The 23,483-nt window shown below is 46.0% G+C and overlaps 3 protein-coding genes across 5 annotated transcripts in view; all 3 read left to right on the top strand.

Annotated features, from left to right (window-relative positions):
- The first annotated feature begins 26 nt into the window (after nucleotides 1-26).
- On the top strand, nucleotides 27-12,472 carry TfIIA-L (transcription factor IIA L). 3 transcript variants are annotated; one of them, XM_089557157.1, is made up of 9 exons: nucleotides 27-257; nucleotides 1,474-1,575; nucleotides 3,337-3,454; nucleotides 5,290-5,364; nucleotides 6,151-6,287; nucleotides 7,592-7,771; nucleotides 9,699-9,974; nucleotides 10,846-10,925; nucleotides 12,114-12,472. In XM_089557157.1, coding segments are annotated over exons 1-9 (987 nt in total). In that variant the 5' UTR covers nucleotides 27-239; the 3' UTR covers nucleotides 12,115-12,472. The 3 variants fall into 3 exon arrangements, with proteins under 3 accessions (XP_089413283.1, XP_089413282.1, XP_089413284.1); XM_089557156.1 differs by lacking the exon at nucleotides 10,846-10,925 and having other exon boundaries at nucleotides 29-257; XM_089557158.1 differs by lacking the exons at nucleotides 5,290-5,364; nucleotides 10,846-10,925 and having other exon boundaries at nucleotides 29-257.
- A 1,788-nt stretch (nucleotides 12,473-14,260) lies between these two features.
- On the top strand, nucleotides 14,261-19,088 carry LOC149332218 (DNA repair protein XRCC3-like). Its single transcript, XM_089557160.1, has one exon. The coding sequence runs from the start codon at nucleotides 14,314-14,316 to the stop codon at nucleotides 15,115-15,117; it is 804 nt and encodes a 267-aa protein (XP_089413286.1). The 5' UTR covers nucleotides 14,261-14,313; the 3' UTR covers nucleotides 15,118-19,088.
- A 118-nt stretch (nucleotides 19,089-19,206) lies between these two features.
- Past1 (putative achaete scute target 1) overlaps nucleotides 19,207-23,483 on the top strand; it is a 43,126-nt gene continuing 38,849 nt past the window's right edge. The window contains exon 1 of the mRNA XM_089557159.1: nucleotides 19,207-20,213. Coding sequence (XP_089413285.1) covers nucleotides 19,299-20,213 — 915 coding nt within the window. The 5' untranslated portion in view covers nucleotides 19,207-19,298. The remainder of the gene's footprint in view (nucleotides 20,214-23,483) is intronic.

A 23,483-nucleotide genomic window follows, 5' to 3' on the forward strand; every position in this document is an offset into this window, starting at 1 on the left:
AATGATACGAACACGACGTTAACGACATCTAGCAACGTTGTTCAACAGTTGCCAACGGAAGACTAGCGGCCTAGCGGCCTAGCCTGGCTGCCGTAGGAGCGTTGGAGGGTTGACTGGGCTTTGCACTGCTTCGCATGACTGAACCAAGGATCTAAAAGAATCTGCGATCGGTGTATTCCACCGAAGTAGCTTGGCGCGCAACCCTTGGGAGCGACCCGGAGACCACCGGTTTGGATTCCATGGCCGCAGCTGGCGTGGTGCGTGACACTCATTTTTGGCTATCCCCGCGTGTACTTCGGTGGGGCCGGCCGAGTCGAATTCCGGCTCTCCGCAAACGTGCTGTTTAGCGCTTCGATGGAGGCGCTTGGGTCCAGAATGAATTCTTACTGCTGTCGCATTTAAATGGAATGCTTCGGCGTGATCCATCCAACGTTCTTCCGCCGCCTCAGCTTAGAAGCTTGGCTGGATGAACTGCGGTTGGCCCTTGCTAACCTCAGTCCTTTACATTGAGGTACTGCACTACGTGATGATGGCTAAATTTGCCTGGCCGCAAGTAAATGAGCGTTTGGCATTTTTCAGCTCGAAAGGTCAACGCCTTGCTGTTCCGCACATGACAACGAAGGTCGGAACAATGTAGCTCAGTGCCTGCTTACCGCGGGAGATGCTTGAATCAGTGCAGTGTGATCGCTGCGTCTGCACGGATATGGCCTGTGAAAGGAAGTGGGCAGTTTCTGCTCACAGTGAGCCGTGGTGCTGAAGGAGGTCGCTTTTAAGCGGTCGTTGTCATAGCCTTATCGAAATGAAACTGCGCAAAGAAGTGTCAGTATACTGCCTGTGCACGCCACTGTGCAGTTCAAGCGAGCAAGTCGATGCACAGGCGGCGAAAGAACTATGGCTTGGGCTGCATTATTTGCGAGTTCATTGTTTAATGCCACCTTAATACGCATCATGTGTTCCTAGTAGGTATGCTTACGTTGTGAGTGCGCGAATGCGTGGTACAAGTAGAATAATCTGTGAAGGCTGATGCTGCGAAATGGGTACTGTGTTTATACCGCCAGAAAAGCTACCGTCGACTTTTCCCTTTAGGTAATATTGTTTGATATCGTCATTTTAAGTTTAAAATGGTGAGCTTTGTTCTCCCCAGGAAATCTTTAATGCCATCTGGGGCTTCTGTTTGTTGTTGAACTTGTAGGGGGAAAAAAGCGTTGACTATTGTTCAGTTATGGAAGTGGCTGTGATGAGTAGTCGATGACTTTGAACTTTCGTGTCTCTAGAACTGTGATATATTTTCGTCGTATGTATTCTGTTGCTGCAAAACGTAAGCCCCATGTGAGACATTTGAGCCGACCATTGAACAGCTCTTAGTTACAGTGCGTAAGTCAGCTAATACACATGGCTAGTGGGTGAGGTGTAGAAAGCAGTGGATAGACGGGATTGATGTCACAAAAGGGTATACGTTTCTTCTGTCCACAGCCCAAGCTGTACAGGAGTGTTATCGAGGATGTCATCAATGGGGTGAAAGACGTTTTCCTGGATGAAGGCGTCGACGAACAGGCTCTTCAGGAGCTGCGTCAGGTGAGGACAGTTGTTGGTCGGCCGTGATGTTGGCCAGTGTCCTGCCAGTCCTTTCTTGCCACAGTTTAAGAACACATGGACTCACAAAATTTTGTGCTTTTTCTTTTACTGAAACACGAACCAGCTTGCACAATTTAAAATCTAAGTGCACTGAAAGGGGCTCTGAAAGGGGCTCTCAGTAAAGTTTGGTATGCCTGAGATGCTAAAGAAAGCGACTCCACGAACCTCCTTGCCAGAGTTTCTTGAATGCTTGTGTTAGAAGCTGAGTTATCTGCTGTCAAAATTTGAATTTCAGCATTTTCGTGCCTTCCCCTCTCCTTGTCATTTTTTATGCACTGAAAGGTTGATGCTCTTCCCTCGGCCCCACCTACTCTGCCCCACTGCTGGCTGCCAACGTGCAACGGAATAGACCTCTGCCGGCCTACGTCAGGGACGACGTTATGAAGGAGGGGCAAAGGGCGTGGCTTGGAGTGTTTGGCAAAACATTCCGTAGATGATGGCGTGGTGCAGTGGATTTGGTCTCATGTAGTGACAGTTAGCTGTGCTTTTCACAAATGCGTCGAGTTTTTGCACGTTGGAATGCTCTAATCAATCAAAGAAGACGAGCCGCATGTATTCCTTTCGTTCTCCGGATAGCAAAAACGAACGAAAAATGGATTTTGGAACCGTGCAAAGAGCAAAGTGACCAACTTCAAGCACTGTCAGGATTTGCGGTGTGCACTTGGTTGCAAACATATTTACTCAGTTACTCATGCACCAATATATTTTTGGGTGAATATGCAAGCACTTAGTTCGCTTTATTATCCCCCGTAACGAATCTTACTGAGATCATGACCAACGGAGCGCTTAAAGGACCGGATGGCATGTGACTTCTAGAAGTACTCTAAGAACTACTTGATAGGCATTCATAATTTATTCCATTGCGGCAGAACGTGTTCATGTGGCTAGCTTCTGTCACGAGACTGCTTGCCAGCACCTCGTCCACTCATGTACAGCCGCAATCCAACATGGAATCGTAACATACCGTGCTCGATCAAGTACTGTCGTGTCCGAGCAGAAAGCGGTTTTGCTTGCATTCAAGTACGCTTTCATAAATTGGCGTGCTCTGCATGAATGTTATGCAGTGTTGTACAAAACGCGCTTAATAACCCCGCTATTTTATTTACTGCTGGTTCTATTGATGCGCATCGGATTGGTTGTTCCACACTTACCCTGAATGATATACATTCTAGCAATGACATCATGTGGTTGTCAGTCAGAATGTAATCTAAACGTCGCAAAAGGAAAAAAATGAAAGTGTGTTATATGGTTCCGGTGTTCATGACAACACAGTGTAGTGATTGAGCTAGTTTATGCACTCTCCTCAGTAGGTGTTTCAGGGTCTTTTAATAATGTGGACGTTGCACTAAGATGAGTGAGTATAAGTAAAAGTTGAACAATCGTGAGCCAGCTTGTTGAGTGATAAATGGGCAAAACATCGTGGAGCGTACTCAAAGAAAAGCGCAGAAAAAATGCTGTCTGTGTCCAGTAAACATAAATTGGCACATCATCTTCCTTCCCTTTTTTCTGCTGGTAACATCATGTTAAAGTAAGTTTGGTGAACAAAAAAAATTTGGTTTAATCAATACATGGTGGCCACGTCTGGCCCGCCTTGTTTTGTAATCTTGCTTATGCTGGAGCATCTACAGGTGGTCTGTATATTATAGTGTTTGGTTAAGCTTATGAATGTGGATAATTGTGTGGCTGCATTTGTGAATGCAGATTTGGGAAAAGAAGTTACTTGAGTCAAAGGCCATTGACCCACCGGACCACCCTGTGCCCACCCAGGCTTCCCGCCCACAGGCCACTGCAACAGCTACTCTGCAGCCCACCACACAGAGTAAGATCACCATCCTTGCATACTTCACACCACCAACCTATTGTCAGTTTTCTTGTGTGGATATTTCTTTCTTCGTACAGTTATGCCCTTGTGTTGGTCCTGAAAGCTTTCTTCTCACGAAAGCCTTTGTGAAAAGCCAGAATAACTGGCAGTTTGAAAACAAATTACAGCCAGTACCATAGCCAGGAATAGTATTAAACGGACAATGAAAACAAATTGAAGTTAGCTTGTATCGATGACAAAGAGATGTTGAATGACAAAGAAGCCATGTTCACTGAAAAACGGAGCTTTTTATAAAATAGAAACAAAAAAATTAAATGCATGTGTTGCCACCACCATCCATTTTCGCAAGGAAGGTGTGGCGCCAACAAGCAGCTTTTAGTGCAGATCTCTGAGGCTTGGCTGCACCACATTCACTTCCAGACAGTAATCGCGGAGTCCTTCTGTGTCATGGCATCGTGAGTTTGAATCGAGCTGCAGGAAAATTTTGAAGTACAGTTTTCTCCGCAGCAAACTTGAGTTTTTTGCTGCCGAACAAATGTGAACGTAGTCAGAAAAAGCCACCGAATCGATTTTTACCGGGAATCTAAATTGCATGGAGTTTTGCTTGGTGTTCCTGTAAGCAGTGGGTAATTGAGTGCTCATTCACAGCCATAAAAATGACCTCAGCATGGGTGATGCATAGTCACTGGTAGAAATTCGCATCTGTTGTGGTTGCACCTTGTGTGTTAATCTGTATCGTCTTATTCACTGTAGTATTCAGGAAAGCCTGTTATACCTAGTGGCATAGGCCGGGACATATTATTTTTCAGTCTTTTTGCCTGTCCCAACATACATTTTGCAGTGTCCAGGAGCCCGTTGTGCCTTTTCAGTATGGGCTGCGAATTTTATATGGTAGTTCTTTGTTCAACAGCCCTCTCTATTCTTTGTAGTGTCCAGGAAACTTGGCAGCATTTGCCTGTGCCTTGCTGGTACCGAGGAGTCTCCTTTTTTTGATTACTTGACAGCTAGTAGTAGTTTGTGCTTGTGTGAGAATCTGCACACATGGTGTGTATATGCGATTCTCCACTAGAGCTTAGCTGATGTGTAGCTGGCTCTACCTGCGAGTAAGGCATGCTTAAATTTAAGTGCATAGAGGAAGCAGGGTAATGTATTACCAGTGGCGAGATCAGGCACTGTCTGGTGAACGATTGCCTTCGTGCCAGACTTTCTTTCCTTCATCTTTCTCTCCCTGTGCTTTTTTTTTTTCTCTTTAGATGAAGCTGTGATTTTATTTTACCCTTGCATTACACAACAGGTTTTGTGCAGTATCTTGTAAACTTTCGCTTCTGTCATGTTAGTTCGCCTCTGCTTAAGTAGGAAGCTGTGGTAAATGGCTTGCAGGCCAGGGCTATGGGTTGTCTTTTCCACACACTGCTTTAGGCTGCTAGACTGTAGCTATAGCGTAGAGCCAGGACACAAGAATGACGTGGATGAGTGTCAACTAGCAAATTTTTTTTTTTTTTGCATGGAATGGAAATGCGTAGGTGTGCGATTGGAGATAATGTGAGCTAGGGCTGAGGCATGTGTCAGCTGCTCTCAAGTTGTCACTAACAGGTGCAAAAATTAAGTTAAAAACGCTCCACAACTCCCATCTTTGGCTTGTGACATCACATGAGCAGCTTGTATTGGGGAACTGTTACCAAAAGCTTTCTCTGAAATAGTTTGAAAGCAGAGAAAAAAAGATCACTATTGCATTAGAAAACTGGAAATTATGTTTTGTTTTTAGCTGTGGCATTCGCATGATTCCCAGTGGAAAAAGGAAGTTCGAATCATGCTGTGTGTACTCTTTTAAGGGAATCCAAGTTGTCCAGACCCTCCGAATGCCGTTTCCTATGGCATCCCTTTCAGCCTGGGTGTGGCTGCAAAATGTGAGGCATCATTATTTTTATGTATACGTGTGCCAGTGCCTGTGGTGTCTTAAGGGGGGACACTGGTCTTGAAAAGAAAATTTTATTAATTTAGTCATAGTTGTGAAATTTTCAGGGCACATGTATTTTTGTGCGCTGATTCTAGATATGTCATTTAATTTCATGTAAAACAATTCCTTGAGCACTTATGCACATTTTGTGCAAGTATTTTGTGGAGAGTTTTGAAGAAAATTTGCTGCAGGAAACTCGCTGAAATGTATGCCATTGGGTTCTCTTGACACCAAGGAATACAATAAGGGTGAAATTATCATCCTGGCTCTCATAGAACTTGACTAATAGGGTACTGAAGCTGCCACTTCAGAAACGGGAATACACACTTTCCTTCTCATTTCTGAAGTGACAACTTCAAAACTCCATAACTCAAGTTCTGTGATAGGCAGGAAGACAATTTTATCCTTATTGCATTCCTTGGTGTCAAGAGAGCCCAATGGCATACATTTCAGCGAGTTTCCTGCAGCAAATTTTCTTCAAAACTCTCCGCAAAATACTTGCATAAAAAGTGCATAAGTGCTCAAGAAATTGTTCTACATGAAATTAAATGGCATGTTTAGAATCAGCACACAAAAATACATATTCCCTGAAGATTTCGTAACTGCGACTTCATTAATAAAAATTTTTTTTTCAAGACCAGTGTACCCCCTTAAATTTGAGGTTATTCTCTCTCTGGAAAAACCTCGAGAGAGAGAGAGGGGGGTTCTTGCTGACACGTTGTGTGGGTTTCTGCAGCTGCCCAGCCCCTGGCAATAGGGCCCAATGGCTTGGTGCAGCCCACCCTGGTTCAGTACCACCCCCCCTTGCGGGGTTCCCCAGCCCTGGTGGACCAGAAGCTGACCATCACTCTGCCCGGCCAGGCAACTGTCATGGTGAGTGTGGGGCCGCGCTGCTCTAACACTGGTGGTGCATGCCGTTCCTGCTCTTCGAGCGCAATGTGAGAAGCAACGCATTCCACCCAAAGCATGGCACTATCTCAGCTGCACGTTCATTTTGCCAGATCGCTCACCTGGGAACAAGGATTGCTGTTGCAGCTAAACCTGGATGTAACTGACTGCCACGTAGCAAACTCATCGACATTACGAAATTTCTCAGTTCGCCAGCGCCCACCTTCAGTGAAGCGTGTGTATTTGAGAACTCCAGGTAACGAAGATGTTGAGGCGGTTGACCTTGACATATTGAACTCGCTACACCGACTGTATGTTAGCTTGTGCTGAGTTACTTGAAATTTGGCCAAACCACGCGGAAGTATCATGACGACAAAACACGAACTGACACGAGAAGAAGGCTACGATCGCAGCGAGGGACCTCAGTTGACGCAGTGCGCCATACTGCACCGCCGTTCGTGCATTACGTGTTAGATGGAGTAGTCTCCGCCGCTTTTACTTTGCTCCGTCACACTGCAAGGTGCTACAGCGTTTCATGCTCAAAAGCAGCGAAAACGCCCCGCCGCGGTGACTCAGTGGTTACGGCGCTCGACTGCTGACCCGAAAGACGCGGGTTCGATCCCAGCTGCGGCGGCTGAATTTCGATGGAGGTGAAATTCTAGAGGCCCGTGTTCTGTGCGATGTCAGTGCACGTTAAAGAACCCCAGGTGGTCGAAATTTCCGGAGCCCTTCACTACGGCGTCCCTCATAGCCAGAGTTGCTTTGGGACGTTGAACCCCAATAAACCAAACCAAACCAAAAGCAGCGAAAACTGAGAGGAAATCATAAAAAAGACACTGTACGAGCAGTGCATGCTCATTGCTGCCGCGTAGTTGCTCGTGCAATTCTGGCACCGACAGCTCTTGCACGTTGAGAATGGGGACTCCATTCTTCTGGGGCAGTGGTGGTGGGCGCACTGAATAATAAGAATAAGCAGCACTGAAGAATAAGCAGGTGCCTCTGCTCTTGGCCTAGTGGAGGCGGTGTGACCGCACGTGCTCTCCTCTAGCTCCGTCATGGTGCTTTTTTACTTCTCCACCTGTCACTAAATGTTAGTAGCCGGGAAATTGTTATCTGGGAACGTAGTCAACCTGGCGAAAAATAGTGTAATAACCCCACGAGACATTTTTTAATGCCCGAGATTTTGAGCATATTAACCAGGAGCACGTCTGCAAGGTTTCGCCGCATTCTTGCTCTGCGGTGCCCTATTTTTGAGACCGTGCGCTGCGCCTGTGCATTTCTCGTTGCAGTCCTCTCCCGCCGCAGCTGCAGCCTTGGCTCTGCACCCAGACGTGGCGGCCAGCCTGATCCAGGGGGGCGTGATCAACGTGGCTGATCGACCAGCGGCCACGACGGCAGGCCCCCTCCAGTTCCACCCCGTGGTCACCCTCCCGGGGGGAGCGTACACCACCGCCACTGCTGCGGGACAGGTGCGTCCCAGTTTGCGGGCTGGTGTGGTACTGCTTTGAATGAGACTCCGAGGACGAATTCGTGTTGGTCCGTCTCAGTAGATTACCGTGCCCTAATGACACAGAGGCCACTTTCATTGAAAACGGAGCTTTTATACACTAGAAAAGGCCAAAAAATGAAATACAGGTGTTGCTGCCAGTGGTGAATTTTCACCAGGTAACCACAATCTTGGCCGCGGTGTTCAAATTTCGATGCAGGCGAAATTCTAGAGGCCCGTGTGCTGTGCGATGTCAGTGCACGTTAAAGAACCCCAGGTGATCGAAATTTCCGGAGCCCTTCACTACGGCGTTCCTCATAGACTGAGTCGCTTTGGGATGTTAATCCCCAATAAACCAAACCAAAGGTAACTGCAGTGACTTCAAGGCAGCTTTTCATCTTTTATTCTTGCACACTTCTTTGGATAAACAACGGGGCCATTCTCTTTTAAGTGGTGATCACAGAGCCCTTTTAGGTATCCACATTACTAGAGTGTAATTTGAGTGGCAAGAAAAAAAATTTATCATTTTTGAATTTAGTTTTGAAAGCAAGAAACGCGTTTTTGCTATTGATCAAACGTCATTACAGCCACAAAGGGCCATACGATCGGTATTCACTGTGGACAAAAATTGCGTGGACACTTTGGCTACTAAAGTGATGAGAGGCAAAAGCCGAGGGCACTATGCCGTGACGACTTCCGGTGAATGTGACGTCACACCGTTCCTGTGGCTATATCAGTACCCAAGTTGTACATCTTTTGGGGATCTTACGTGTTAATTACACTTAATTACACATTTCTCTATCTAATTTGACACAAATTCGACACTTTTCCGACCATTCTGTGACAATTTTCACTATGCCAAGACGCCTTCGGGTAGATGTGACGTCACATCGTTTCCTTGGCTATTTTGTCGTCCGCACTATTTCGACAGAATTTCGACATTTTTTGCCTATAATTAGTTTGCTAATTATTCTACAGTCATCAAACTTGGCTTCTGGGTTCATTTTTCCCTCCTCTACTATCTGAAGCAACCATTAATTTTCTTCTATCTTTTTTAGTTCCAGAGTTAAACGCGTGTGACATGCTTTGTTAACGGACGGCAGTATGAGCCATTAAAGGCTTTCGCCTCAAAATTGGAAGGAATTTTCCATAGTCTGCCTTTAAGGGGGGAGGGACACTGGTCTTGAAAAAAAAATTCTCATTAATGAAGTCACAGTTACGAAATCTTCAGGACGCATGTATTTTTGTGTGCTGATTCTAAATATGTCATTTAATTTCATGTAAAACAATTCCTTGAGCACTTATGCAATCTTTATGCTAGTATTTTGCGGAGAGTTTTGAAGAAAATTTGCTGCGGGAAACTCGCTGAAATGTATGCCATTGGGTTCTCTTGACACCAAGAAATACAATAAGGGTGAAATTGTCTTCCTGCCTATCATAGAACTTAAGTTATAGAGTTTTGAAGTGGCAGCTTCAGTACCCTATTACTCAAGTTCTATGAGAGCCAGGATGATAATTTTACCCTTATTGTATTCCTTGGTGTCAAGTGAACCCAATGGCATACATTTCAGCAAGTTTCCTGCAGCAAATTTTTTTGAAAACTCTCCGCAAAATACTTGCATAAAAATTGCATAAGTGCTCATGTAATTGTTTTACATGAAATTAAATGACATCTAGAATCAGCGCACAAAAATACATGTGCCCTGAAAATTTCATAACTGTGACTAAATTAATAAAATTTTCTTTTCAAGACCAGTGTCCCCCCTTAAGGAAAAAGGAGTGTGCTTAAAAGGAAGTCCTAATGGACTTCCATTGTGATCGACTGACTGCTATAGCTTGTATAGTATTTCTGCTTCTTGGCTTGTCTTGCTACTAGCGTCTCACAGCCTGCATCACTTGTTTTCTGTCAGATGCCCACACAGGTCATGACAGCGGCAGCGCCGCAGCCTGGCGTGGGTGGAGTGGTCCAGTTGGACGGGGTGCAGGACACCAGCGATGAGGACGAGGATGAAGACGAGTTCAACGAGGACGAAGAGGAAGGCAACGAGGATGGGCCGCAGGAGGACGAGAACGAGGACGGCCCCCAGGAAGAGGTGGAGCCCCTCAACTCGGACGACGACGTCTCCGACGAGGAGGCCACCGAAAACTTTGAGATTGACAACGTGGTCGTCTGCCAGTACGACAAGGTAGGGTGGGCCGTGGCGGAGAGCTTGTTTATCTCATCATTGCGTCATCATTTGGGCTAAAATACGGGTTGACGTATACTTGGATACAGCATTTGGGAGGTACCCTCGAGTAATGAATTACATGATCAAGTTTAGCGCCAAAAACGAGGACTAAGTAGGAAAGAAAACACAACAAAGGGCTCGTGTTGTGTCTTCTCTCCTACTTAGTCCTCGTTTTTGGCGCTAAACTTCATCATGAATAAGATTCAACTCGCCCAACTTTCCACCTTACTAATGAATTACAGTTCACCTGTATCTCTCGAGAAGGTAGTTATAACGTTGTATCTTGTCAGTACCTACTAGACAGAAACTTCGAGGTGAATGAAAAGGCTTGGAATTTAATCAGCAGCACAGTTAGCTATGGAAAGTGAAAAGACTGGGTGTAACTTTGGGAGACGTTAAGAGACCAGAGTGGTCTAGGTAGCAAGCAGGAGTTAAGATAGGTATCCGAAATGAAATGAAGAAAAGAAAATGGATGTGGCCTGGTCATGTAATGTGCATAATGGATAATTGATGATCTCTCTAAGATTGGATTCTAAGGAAAGGTGAATGTTGCATGGGGCAGCTGAAAGTCAGGTGGGCTGATGTGGTTAGGAAGTTTACGGGGATAAGGTGGTGGTCACATTGACGCAGGACGGGGTTAATTGGAGGTGGATGGGAGCGATCATTGTCCTGCAGTACGTTGTCACTAACAAGTAAGAGTGGTGTGTTTGTTGATTGATTTTCATGTTCAGAATCGAGAGCACTCAGATTTATCATTAATGCCGCAAACTTTTTTGGCTGTATTAGTAGTAGTAGTAGTGTAAGACCTTTATTCGACCATGATTTACAGGCCGAGCATGTCGACCTCCTGGGCGACCAGAAGTCGCCGTTCTTCCTCCCCTTCAGCGCCAAGCCAGTCGAACCTCAGTGGTACGATCATGGCTGATACAAACTCATAAAATTCCCTGGCCGTAGCGTATTGTGCAGTGTTTAAAATTTCAGCTGTTCTGAATGCCCTCCGTGCCCGTACGCGTGATGTGAACACAGAAATGGCACCCAGGACGAGCGCCGCCGTCGCACCGACAGCGCCACTATTGCCGGTTGCGCAGTATGCACTACTGAGCGGTGATGTGCAGATGTGATGGGTAATTGATGTCGATTGCAGTGTGAGGATAGCACTTCCACACGGGTGCAGTTCTCCACTATGCCACGATCACCAGTGGTGCAGTAGGCATTGCATGCTGTAGATGGCAGCGTGACTAAATGAATCTAATCGGCCGTAAATAGATTTGTGTGAATGCATTTCACAAGTTTCAGCATGCAGATTGTTTTTTGAAGCGAAAACTTCACACGGGACCTCAAGCTTTCTTAGCGGTGCTTGCGGTTTTCACCTTCAAGCATTTTAGAAGCCAAACCACATTAGAGCCATGGTATGTTGCTATGGTGCTACACCAAGGTGGCCCATAAGGTCATAGGTCAAGTCAAGGTCATTGGTCAAGGTCAAATCAAGGTCAAACAAGAAAAATTGCAGATGGTTTATCCTTAGTTAAGCCTCTTGCGTAAGCGAAATCTTCATTCCCCTGGCTACGCTAAGAGTGCTGTTTGTGGTTGAAGCAATGATGAGACTCATAGTTTGGCTTAGGGGAATGAAGCTTTCGCTTACACACCAGGTTTAGCTGAAGGTAAACCGTCAGCAATTTTTTTGTGGTATGAATTTCAAACGATTTGATTATTTTTCATTTTCTTATGAGAGTCATATGATCGCGATTCTACTGTAATCGCTACCTTGGATGTTCTTATTGGAAACTGGCACCATGTGTGTGCTTTTTGTTCTCTTTTAGTTTTCTGTTGTGTGCCTGAATTACTAATGGGCCATTACTTCAGAAGCTTTTTCACTAGTGACGATTGCAGTCTGAAGAGGAGCATTTTGCTGTTGTTGCGATAGTTGCAGTGTTTAACTGTTCTACTCAAGAAAAATTGCAGGAAACACAAAAGCTTCCAGATAGTCAATATAGTGCTCAAAGTAATTGTACACCTGAGGCTCAAAAAAAAAAACAAAAAAAAAAACAGGCAACGAAGAGTAACTGACAACTTTTTTTTTTTTTTGCTTTTCTGCAGATATCGCGGAGTCGTAACCGTTGGAAGTTCCACTTCAAGGATGGCATAATGAACCTTCAGGGAAAGGACTACGTCTTCCAAAAAGCCGTTGGTGACGCAGAGTGGTGAAAGCACGAATGTTCCAGCACTCTGAAGGCGAATGGGGTGGGATGGGGATTAAAATGCTGTAATAGCATCTCTGCATGTTGTTTTTTTTCATCATGATTTTTTTTTTCCTGAAAAAAAAGTGCAGGAGTACCACTTTGGGCTGTTTGGTGATGCAGTGTAAATAACAAAGGGACAGATAATAGGCTACGACCTTCCCTGCATCTTTTGATCAGTTGATTGATGGAGTATAAAAAATAAAGTTGATCACCATATTCACGTTCTCATGTGTGTTTTCAACAAATGTGATCATTTTATTTTTGTGTCACCAACAAAATCAGTGTGTTTGTCCAGTTAGGTTTTGTGTGGCCAGTCAGGCTTCATGAAGACTTGAGTGTGCATGCTCATGTCAGCACAACTAGTAATGTTGCACGCGCTGTTACATGGCTTACAAATTTAAACTAAGCACAAGAGGTGCAAGTGTTTCTGAAGCTCAACCTGTTTCTTAATAGGGCCATCTGAGCGACAATATGTTTACGAGCTCTGTATGATGCCATGCAACAATCCCTGAGCTTTCTGCAGAGGCGTGGAAACAATGAGATTTGCATCCTACCATACTGTTTAGTGGTAATTTGAGTTTGGTGTGCTCATCGCTGTTTGCCTGATGAAATGAAATGGAAGCTGGGCAGTGCAGTAGATGAAACAATAGAAATTTGAAGCAGCTCTTTAATATAAATGAGGATACTCTGCATGACACATGATGGGCATTATTATTTGTTCAAAAAGGAAATATTGAAGACACTGGCCTTTACAGAAAACGAATGACAGTAACACGATGCTGCTGATTGACAGTAGGACTGCATAGTTATCGGTTAGTCCATGCGTCTCTTGCTACTGGACACTATCCTTGTATAACTGTGAAATGAGTCTGGTTTGGCCTAAAAATTCAAACAAATGGCAGCAGTGTCTTCAGGCAACCGGAGGAGCACATTTGTGGTGAAAAGTTACAGATATTACTGCAAATGAGTCAGTCCGTTGCCCGAATTAATACACATGGCGCCACTGAACTGTGTGCGCCATGGGTTACAAAACATCCCTTCCCGTTGGGAAACAACGCACAAAACGAAACAAAAGCAAATATATTCTTGCCTTAAAAGTAAGCCGCAGCATGAGGTGGCTAGCGCTGGTGTCGAATGCGTAGAAATACGGAGCTTGCGCAGAAAATGCAGAGGGAGAATTACTGGGCGAAAATGTAAACATAAACACGTGCGTGGCCTTTTTTGGTTTAGGTTTGGTTTATTGGGGTTTAACGTCCCAAAGCGACTAAGGCTATGAGAGACGCCGTAGTGGAGGGCTCCGGAAATTTCGACCACCTGGGGTTCTTTAACGTGCACTGACATCGCACAGTACACGGGCCTCTAGAATTTCTCCAAAGAAATTCAACCGCCGCGGCCAGGATCGAACCCGCGTCTTTCGGGTCAGCAGCCGAGCACCATAACCACTGGGCCACCGCGGCGGCGTTTTTTGTTCATTTGTTTGTTTGTTTACACTTTCGGGCACCCACAAACGCAAACGACGTAGACCGCCGTAATGACGCGCGAAATGCAGAATGTTTTGCTTTGTTACTGTTGCGGAAAGCGAATGACGTCGCAGCTCGCTGGCTCGCAGCGTTTTTCGTACTAGTTTGGAGCATACATATGTTCTTTTAACGCGTTAAAAAAAAAAAAAAACCTAAGCTGTCTTTTTACTTTTACCGAGACGGAAAACAGCATATATTTGAATTTTCCGCTTCCTGATAATACGTGTAGAACCCTCATCTTTAGCTTTGTTAGCATAGAGCTATAAGTTTGAAGCAAACACCAACAACAAGGCTGGTGTTCACTGATGTCACCTAGTGGAGATCAGTGCTGCTGTCAGCTTGTGACAAAATCTAAAAATTAATACCTTAAGCAATAAAACAAAATAAATAAAATTTATGTAGAAAAAGTTAAGTTGTTTTAAAATAGATTCTTTACTAATAATTTGGAGACTTTTTTTTCTCAACTTCCTCTCCGGCTGCTCACTGGCTACGCACTTTACGTACTTTCGGAAGACGACTTTCAAGTCGACCCACGCAATGGCGGGAACTGCGGGGCCTTCCGAAGAGTCGTCCGACATCGACCTGAAATTGACGCCGTTCGAATATCGCTTGAGCGGCGGACTCTCGAGGAGCGAAGCGAGCCGACAGCTCGTCAGCGCGTGGCGGCGCGGGGCGAGCGAACCAGCGCGTCCAGAGTGGCGCCGGTTGAGCCTGGGTTGCTCCGTACTGGACGCCTACCTCGATGGCGGCCCGAGCACCCGCGGCATCATCGAGCTGTGCGGCGAGAGCGGCAGCGGCAAGACCCAGCTCTGCCTTCAAACCGCGCTCACTGCCGCCGACGCGCACGTTCTGTACATCTGCACCGAGGAGCGCTTTCCGGATAAACGCCTGCGTCAGATGGACCCGACCGGAGTGCGGGGAGACCGGGTGCTAGTCGCGCAACTGGGAGAGTGGCCCATGCTGCTTCAGTGCTTGGAGACCTCCCTGCCAGCGCTGCGCCGCACGAGACGAGTGACGCTTTTGGTGATCGACTCCGTAGCGGCGCTGCTACGCGCGGACCCCGAGCGGGCGCAGGGGGTTCGACGCCTTGGAGCCCTGCTCGACGGGCTGTGGAGGTCGGGCGTCGCGGTGCTGTGTGTGAATCAGGTGACCGACGTGCCCGGTGGTCGCACGGCGCCGAGTCTGGGACCGGCCTGGGCGAACCTGGTCACCACTCGGCTCTGCACGAGTCGGTCGCCGGGGGGGACGCGTTCACTGCGTGTTGCCTTCTCCCCCGCGATGCCTCGGCGGGAGCCGTGCCAGTTTGTGATCACTGCCGGTGGAGTGCGAGGTTTACGCTAAAGTTTCGTTTTCCCGAGTGTAGGCCCTTGGTTAGGCGTTGCCTCAGCGGTGTCGGTTGTGATGTGCGCGCCTGTGCAAGTTGGGTGTATGTAGATGGTGCGTGGTTCAGTTACCGAATGAATCACGCGACTCGTCGCCATGGTTTCCGGTTGCTCTGGTGCACGGAGTGCAAGCAGGTAGTGGTGTTGGTGTAGAAAGGAGTGCATAATTAGTCCGAGTGAAAGATACGAATGAAAAGTGTTGTTGTGACATGCTGAAAGGTTGCGCTTCATCGTCTTGGTTCTGATCTACATGTGGATGAGCTCAAAATATGCAAGTGTGCGCAGGTCAGCGGACAGGATGGGGCTGCAAAGGCTATTTAGAATGGTGCTGACCTTACTTGGTTGTACGGATGCCACGTCATTACAAAAGGTCGGAATCTGGCCAGGCAAAACGCATGAGGCATAGCAGCAGTTGCACAGAAATTTTAACCGCTATATCAGGTGTTATGCCGAATGGTAAATGGCAAGATGTAAGAAATAGACGCTGTTTCTCTCTATGTGCAGTCGTTTCATTTGCACCGTGTGAAGCTCGGGCCGACATACATGGGCATTTGCCATTAGCTTATGGAAACGCTAGGCCAAGCAAAGTATAGATTTCAGATTGGCAGCACATTAACATTAGTACTGCTGTCTTGAAAAATGCCTTATGCAAAACATGCAAACTCTCAGACACAAAAGGCTGTTGGCCTTGTGATAAAACAGTGCAGTATGAAGCAAAAGACATTCCCACTGTTGAATGTCTGAGATGGTTGCTAAGTGAGCAAAAATGCCCCCATGCCCATTCTTGGGTGCAGTTTGTTTGATTCACTGTTGTTGACGTGAGCACTGTCATAGCCTCAGTAGCTCCACTCCATGTACACTTATTGGTGTTGTTGTTTCCTCTTTTATTGTGCAGCCTGCAAAAACATCCGGAGAAGTATCCCAAACTAAAATAATTTTTTATGGTAGCCAAATAATGCTTCGAGAAATAAGTATGTGGCAACATAAAATGGAACCTATGTATATCTCTGGGGTAATCTTAACATCAGTGGTGCTTTTTTTTTGTCCCAGCCAAGTAGTCTCGACTTCCAAGGTTTCCATGTGTGACAATTAGAAGCTCGCAAAGCATATAGCACTACTTTCCAGCCTAACTAAACTTCTACATTTGGTTTTGTCCAGCTCGTGTTACAAATCATGGCTACCATGGGTGACCTAGGCAACAGAATTTAGTCACGGCTACTAACAATGCCCATGCAAGCAGCAATATACATGCATTAAGAAACAAGGCAGCAGCACATATCACCTGTCACAGCAGTATATTTTTATTCCATACAAGGCAAATAACCTGACATCTGAGTTGAAAAATGAACTAGCTTGCTGACTGCGATCTTAAAAGATATGCAATGCAACAGCAAGAGAGCATTGAACTCTCAAGCACATTTAGCAGCTGGCCAAAGATCCTTTTTTTGTGCCTTGGGTGATGCAGCCATGAGTGTAAGCAGTGGATGGTTGCAACTGTGGAAAGGTCAGTCTGTTGTGTTGTTGTTTTGCATGCAAAAAGCTAAAGTATATCGTTTATTTACTGTCGCTAGGTTACTGAGCAGATGGAAGTCTTGGGTCAAAGTTCCCAAGAGTGAAACGCAGGGATTGCATTGCTGAATATCCACGTATAATGCTTTGCATTGGGCAAGTGCATTTTTTCGTCGAACAAAAATTCTGCACGCATAAGCTTGATCGCCTTAACTAATTTAAAAGACCATTTCAACCCACTGAAAAATCCACCAGTAATAAATCTCGCCGCAAAAAATAGTATGTTTAGCAAATAAATACTGTGCATAAATGATTAACTAAGCTGGCCGCATTGTCTTCAACCTGCCGAAAATTTGAAAATTGAAAATTTGAAGCTAATCCTGGATATGCAGGGATGGTCGTTGTTACTTGAAATTCAAGTAAATTTGATTTTTCCTGGCCTTTACACCTAGTAGTAGTTTCATAGATATAGTGCTGAACCCAGTTTCTAGCCAAAATGTATTTGTTTACTGAAAATGGTGCCGTAAGCTGTGAGCCGGTATGAGAACGCTCTGTACAGTCAGTTATTGCAGTATTAACACGTTCGCTTCCATGGGCCATCCGCGACTGCACAGCACGAACTGCGTTGCTGGAAAGAATTAGCCGTAACTCGCTTTGAAAAAGTCGCATACAAGAATTTTTTTTTTACTCTGCTGTCAGGACAATCGCAAATCTAGGGCAAGTAGTATTTTTCTTGTTTGTGTGAAAAGACCAAATTTTCTTTTGTGTGCCACATTTTTTCCAGTTGCTTTTGGTAGAATGTATAGCTGATGCAACCTGCCAAATATGTCATATTGATGAGTATCTCCTTGTACATTTTTGGATTTCCGAGCCAGAGCTCATGCTACGTCCGAGGTGCCAGGCTCAGAGCCCATGTAATAATTCCCACCTTGCCAATCAAATTACACGCACTGTTTTCACTACCATCTAAAAGTTTAGGGTATTTACTATCTGCAACCCCCACACTGCTAAAAAAGCAACGCATGAATTTCAGCACTCCTGAAACTTCATTCTTCCCGAAGGCCATGGTCGTATTCAAAAAAAGCGGTGAGAAAATAATTTCTTTCCTGCTACATATTTATAAACTAGTGAGCGACTAGTGTCATCGTGGTTGAGACTACCTTCTAAAAGTTAGCAGCCAAGTACCTGGGGGCACTTTTTTTTGCGTATTTGAACCGAATATTTTAAAGCGAGGACGGCGAATCGCCAACTTCAGACGTGAGTGGATTAACTAGCATCACCCCACATTGACCTTGCTGTATGTAGCCCCTAGCATTCAAGTAGGGGCCTTATATCTGAAGCTAAGAGAAATTATTACGAAGAAATAAGTAGAGAAGAACATACAAGCTTGTGAATGCTTCGTCGGTGCTACTCAGCTCTTGTGTCACAGAATAGCTGCTCGTAGTTAATTTTCTTCACTTTAAGGATAATCCACAATAGACTACTCCCAATTGTTGAATAACTTAAACACAGTCATTTTCACCCCAAAATTTCGTAAATATAAAAGGCGTAACGAAGGGCCTTATGAATACGCTGAGCTAGCGAACGTTTCTCAAACACAACAAAGACAATATGATCATTATCTAAACGGCGCAAGAGAGATTTGCAGAGGCACGCGTTCTTTCCAGCCAAGTGTCCCAGAGGTTCGACGAGCGCAGCGTCGACCAGGTCACGAACGATATGTTTTCCAGTGGGTGCGCACATAGAAAATACTTGACCGAGAGAGCGTGTCGCCGCGCGCGGACACGTATGGGGAAAGGGGGGGCCGCGGCACGGCCATGCATCAGCTGACGTCATGCGTGGCCTGACCAGATGACCGCCCCGGTATCGCCTCTCGTAGCAGGCTAAACGTGCACGAGATGCAACAACAGGTGCACAGTCGCCATGGGAACCGACCAATGAATGGACCACCAACGCAAGTGCGGGCGTTGGCTCTGCGGGCTGCGCAAAAGGCTGACGTGCCTCTGGGAGTTGCGTCTGCTTCGCGTTACGAGCAGACCACGTAGCTGGTTATAAAGAATCGAGCAAGCAAAGCTTATTAATCTAAAACAGTGGCGTAACTTCTCTGCAATATTCTTTATTCTGGCGGAGACAATTTCAACGTTTAGCAGACGTACGCGTCATCTACCCTTGAGTTTTCGACCTCTTCGGGCAATCTGCAGCTCTCATTTATCAAAAAAGCAGTTTATTTTCGGGCTACAGATGGCGCTACAACTAGTAAAGCTTGTATTTGAAAGCTGTCCATTTGCCGATTTTTAAAAGTTTGATTATTGCCAGGTTGAACGACTAAAGTAAACTTTAGGCTTTGAGTTCAAATAAAGAAAAACAAAAATTGAACACAGCGTGACGTAACACCAGTTGCCGAAAGGCATTCGGCCGGCGAAGGGTGGGGAGGAGGGGAAAGAGAACGCGAGTGTTGCTCTAAAGAAAGGAGAGGAGGAAGGCAGGGAAAAAAAGCGCAGCGGCGGCAGCGATCATCATCATCGTGATGACGGAGGGGGAAGTGACGTGTGACGCACCCTTCGAAGGGGCGGCAGCAAGCACGGTGGCAGCAGCCTGGGGCGGCACAAGCAGGAGCAGTAGCTGGACAAGATGTTCAGCTGGCTGAACAACGATGACGGCCGCAAGCGGCACCCCGAGATCTACAACACGGTCGTCGAGGGCCTCAAGAAAATCTACAAGGCTAAGATCCTGCCGCTCGAGGAGCACTACCTGTTCCACGACTTCCACTCGCCGCCTCTGGACGACCCAGACTTCGAGTCCAAGCCCATGATCCTGCTCGTGGGTCAGTACTCGACGGGAAAGACCACCTTCATCCGCTACTTACTCGAACGGGACTTTCCGGGCATCCGGATCGGTCCCGAGCCGACGACGGACCGATTCATCGCCGTCATGTACGGAGACCAGGAGGGCGTCATTCCGGGTAACGCGCTCGTAGTCGACCCCAAGAAGCAGTTCCGTCCGCTCGCAAAGTTCGGCAACGCGTTCCTCAACCGTTTCCAGTGCTCGCAAGTGGCGTCACCCGTGCTGCAGAGCATGACCATCATCGACACGCCGGGTATCCTAAGCGGTGAGAAGCAGCGCGTCGACCGGGGCTACGACTTCACGGGCGTGCTCGAGTGGTTCGCGGAGCGCGTCGATCGCATCATCCTGCTCTTCGACGCGCACAAGCTGGACATCTCGGACGAGTTCCGACGGAGCATCGAAGCGTTGCGCGGCCACGACGATAAGATCCGCATCGTGCTCAACAAGGCGGACATGGTGGACCACCAGCAGCTGATGCGCGTCTACGGGGCGCTCATGTGGTCACTGGGCAAGGTGCTCAACACACCCGAGGTGGCGCGCGTCTACATCGGTTCCTTCTGGGACCAGCCGCTGCGCTACGACACCAACCGCAAGCTGTTCGAGGCCGAGGAGCAGGACCTCTTCAACGACATCCAGGGGCTGCCGCGCAACGCTGCGCTACGCAAGCTCAACGACCTCATCAAGCGGGCACGGCTTGCCAAGGTACGTGCGTGCTGTGAGCCCTCCTGACGGGCTGTCTAATGAGCTCTCCGCGCACCCCGGGGGTGCGTCTCGGTCGACATTTCTGGGCAAAAGCTCAAGTGGGGCAACAGGTGTACCGGTGTTTTCCACAGCGGTGTCTAATGACGTATTCGCTGTCACTCACTGTCAGCATTACGGCCGGGTACGTATCGAGTCGTCAAGGTCGTACCCTTGTCAGGTACTAGTCGCTGTGAGGTTGAAAGTCGGTATGCAGTGACTAGGCGCGCTTGGCATCAGGACAGTTCGGTACAGCACTCATATTCACTGACAAGCCACTTTTCATGAAAGTTGCACAATCTGTCTGCCAAAGGTGACTCTCGTTTATCAGGTTGTTGCCCCTTTGTTTGTGCAGACCAAGCCTGGGATTTTTTTCCTTTACTATATGCCTGAGTCATAGATCATCACTCGATAAGCAGAAAATTCAAACCTACCATGAAAGATCTGCTAACCTGTCTTTGAAGGATACTTTGGTGGAGAATGAATGAAACTGATGATAGCTGATGCCTCGGCACAAAACACTTAAGTCCTTGCGGCTTAGTAGTGCCATTCTATGTATGTCTTAGTCCGTCATTACAGTATTCTCCGTCGACCAAATGAGCCAAGCATATTCGTGCCTCATGCGTTTGAATCGTGGCTGTATTTCAGACGTTCTCTAATCTGGAAACCAGCCTGTACTAAACGTTGAAGACAGCCTTTTGCTGTTACATTATTATTTGCGAAATTAGGAGCACGCTTGGACTCTGAGCAATGTTACCCCAAGACATATGTACATTTCTCACTCAAGAAGTATGGAATTATGTGCTGGTGTTTCGTCCTCAATAGTTAGATCGGCTGTCATTTTCATGCGACATGAATGTTCATTGTGCGAGAAGCAACTTTTTCAGTCCTTTCATGTGCAGAGGAGCTGGAGGGAACTCAGACTAGATGTGGCAAATGAGGCTTTGAGAGGGTCAATGAATATGAATTTCATCATCGTTAATCATGCATTCGGTGCGGCAATTTGTGCTGAATGCATTATGCTACGGCAAGAGGGGCACAAAGAGCACAGCATCACTGTTATTGGGCAGATCTGTCTATCATCAAGATTACTGATGTGTGCGAGAAAAAAACCTCCGATATTGAAGTCAACTTTCGTAAAATCTGATAGGTGGCATGCATTCTGTCTTCAGTACTTTGCATACACATACAGCCACTCTTTTATCCCCCTGGTGATAATACAAGCACATTTCTTTGGCAGTTGTAGAAAGTTACAGTAAAAAATTGTTGTGGGTATTTGTGAAAAAAAAAAAGGTTGTGTACTTGAAGGCAGGCAAAAAGCTGGGTTCCAGTTAATTTTGAAGGCTAATAACTCGGACACAGAGCACTGGAGGAATGGGAGAAGCCTGTGGGTTTGTTGGAGATACAGTGGAAGATTTTATCCTGAAGCTGTCTGCACGATGCTGTTGGCGTATGGATGTTTGGGCGTTTTGGGTAAGAACCGTGAGACTGCCACCTCATGTACACAAATGAGAAATGTGCAGTTTTGGATGTAACTGGAATTTCCATTATACATTTGCGTCGTTTTGCTGTACACTTGCTGCACTGAAGTAATGGAAAATTCGATGGTCATGTTTCTCGATTGGCCGAATGCCCTACATTGAGGTCAGCATTGTTCTTGCACCTTTTGGATATCTGTGGTGAAATGCGAGATAGCTTCATGGAGTCTGTGAACAATGAGTGCTCTGATAAGTAGGTCACCAGGGTACATGAGATGTTTCACATGTGGACTGCGGCTACACGATAGCATGGGCATTAAAAGTATTCTTCCTCCCTGGTATGCAAGGAAATGCTATTAACTTTTTTTTTTCTCCTTGAGAAGAAAATAGTAGTGTGACAGTACAGGTGAATTTTTTATTTGAAGCTAGCAAAGCACAAGTATTGTGACGTATCTCATGTATTTATAAATATGAAAGCTAAATCTTTTATTGGGGAGTTGTGTACGCTTAATATTTCTTTGGACCTACTTTACTGCATTTCCCACTAAACTTGCTTGCTTGACAAAGTGGTAGGAATGAAAACAAAAAATTAGGTAGTGGCTTGCACAACATTGTAACAAATAGGTATTACCGAAGAGCCACAGAACTAGCTTCAAATTTATTGTAACAGTATAATGCAAGAACTGCTATACTTGTTCTCAGAGATTCCGTGCAATGCTGTTGGATCTTGTTTGCGACTGCCCTCGTGCACATGCCATGGGGTAGCTTTTCAGCACTACTCGTAATCTCTGGCTTGTGGGTGCTCTGAGCGAGGGGTCCTGATGTGCATGCCGGCTTACCAAATGACATGACCGTTGGGCCTTTTAACGAGAACGTAGTTGGTTCCTAGTTTTTCTGGCAGAGAGAAACGCAGCGAATTCATATTTATGAGACAAAATCTCCCTGCCAGTGACCCTCCACCGTGTTTTCAATTATTCAGCGACCACTCTCTCCTTTAGGCAGGCATGAACCCTTGACTAGACACGTCATCCTAGGTTATATTGCTTTTTTACTCTAGAGCCTCGCATTAGTTTTCTGTTTTCTACAAGAGCAGTTGCAAAAGTGTGCTTTAACTCAGCAGTGCCCTGGCAGTGAAAATGCGAGATAAAAGTTCTGAACTTTTAGCATTTCAGCTTTACCGGCCTCTACGCTGCAGCAGTGTAAAGAGTTTCTAGGTTTATTGAGATTTATATTATTAGTTTGTTGTTAAAATTAGGACAATGGGCTAATTTCTGAATATCTCAATGGACTAAAATTGCACGTATACTGAGGCATGTACACCTGAAGTCAAATGTATGGAAGGCAGTATTAGAAAAATTAATCTTGTTGACATCTTTTCATGCATCTTGGAACAAGATAAGTGATTTTGTGAATCACTTGATGCGCCATTAACCCTCAAGCTCAACTCGCATACGCCTTGAGGGCAAGGAAATGAAATTTTTCCACATAGTTGCCTTCCATATTCTTTTGACAGTGGGTTTACATGCAATAACATAACAAAAACTTTCCATCGCTTGCCGATACCGCACTGCAGTTAATTACTTCTGCATCTCTGGCAGCTGCTTTGGGGAGTGTGTTGGGTAATGTGGTTTGTGCAGTGTTGTGAAAATTTCATATTCTTTTTTTTAGCAGAAAAAAAACTTGCGACATTTGTGCCGTCTGTATGTTATGTGATACGCAGAGCATTGCAGCGTTAAAACCTAGCCATTAGGCCACT

This window comes from Amblyomma mixtum, chromosome 8 (genome assembly GCF_055824585.1).
Source record: "Amblyomma mixtum isolate Tamu chromosome 8, ASM5582458v1, whole genome shotgun sequence".
Lineage (NCBI taxonomy): Eukaryota > Metazoa > Arthropoda > Arachnida > Ixodida > Ixodidae > Amblyomma > Amblyomma mixtum.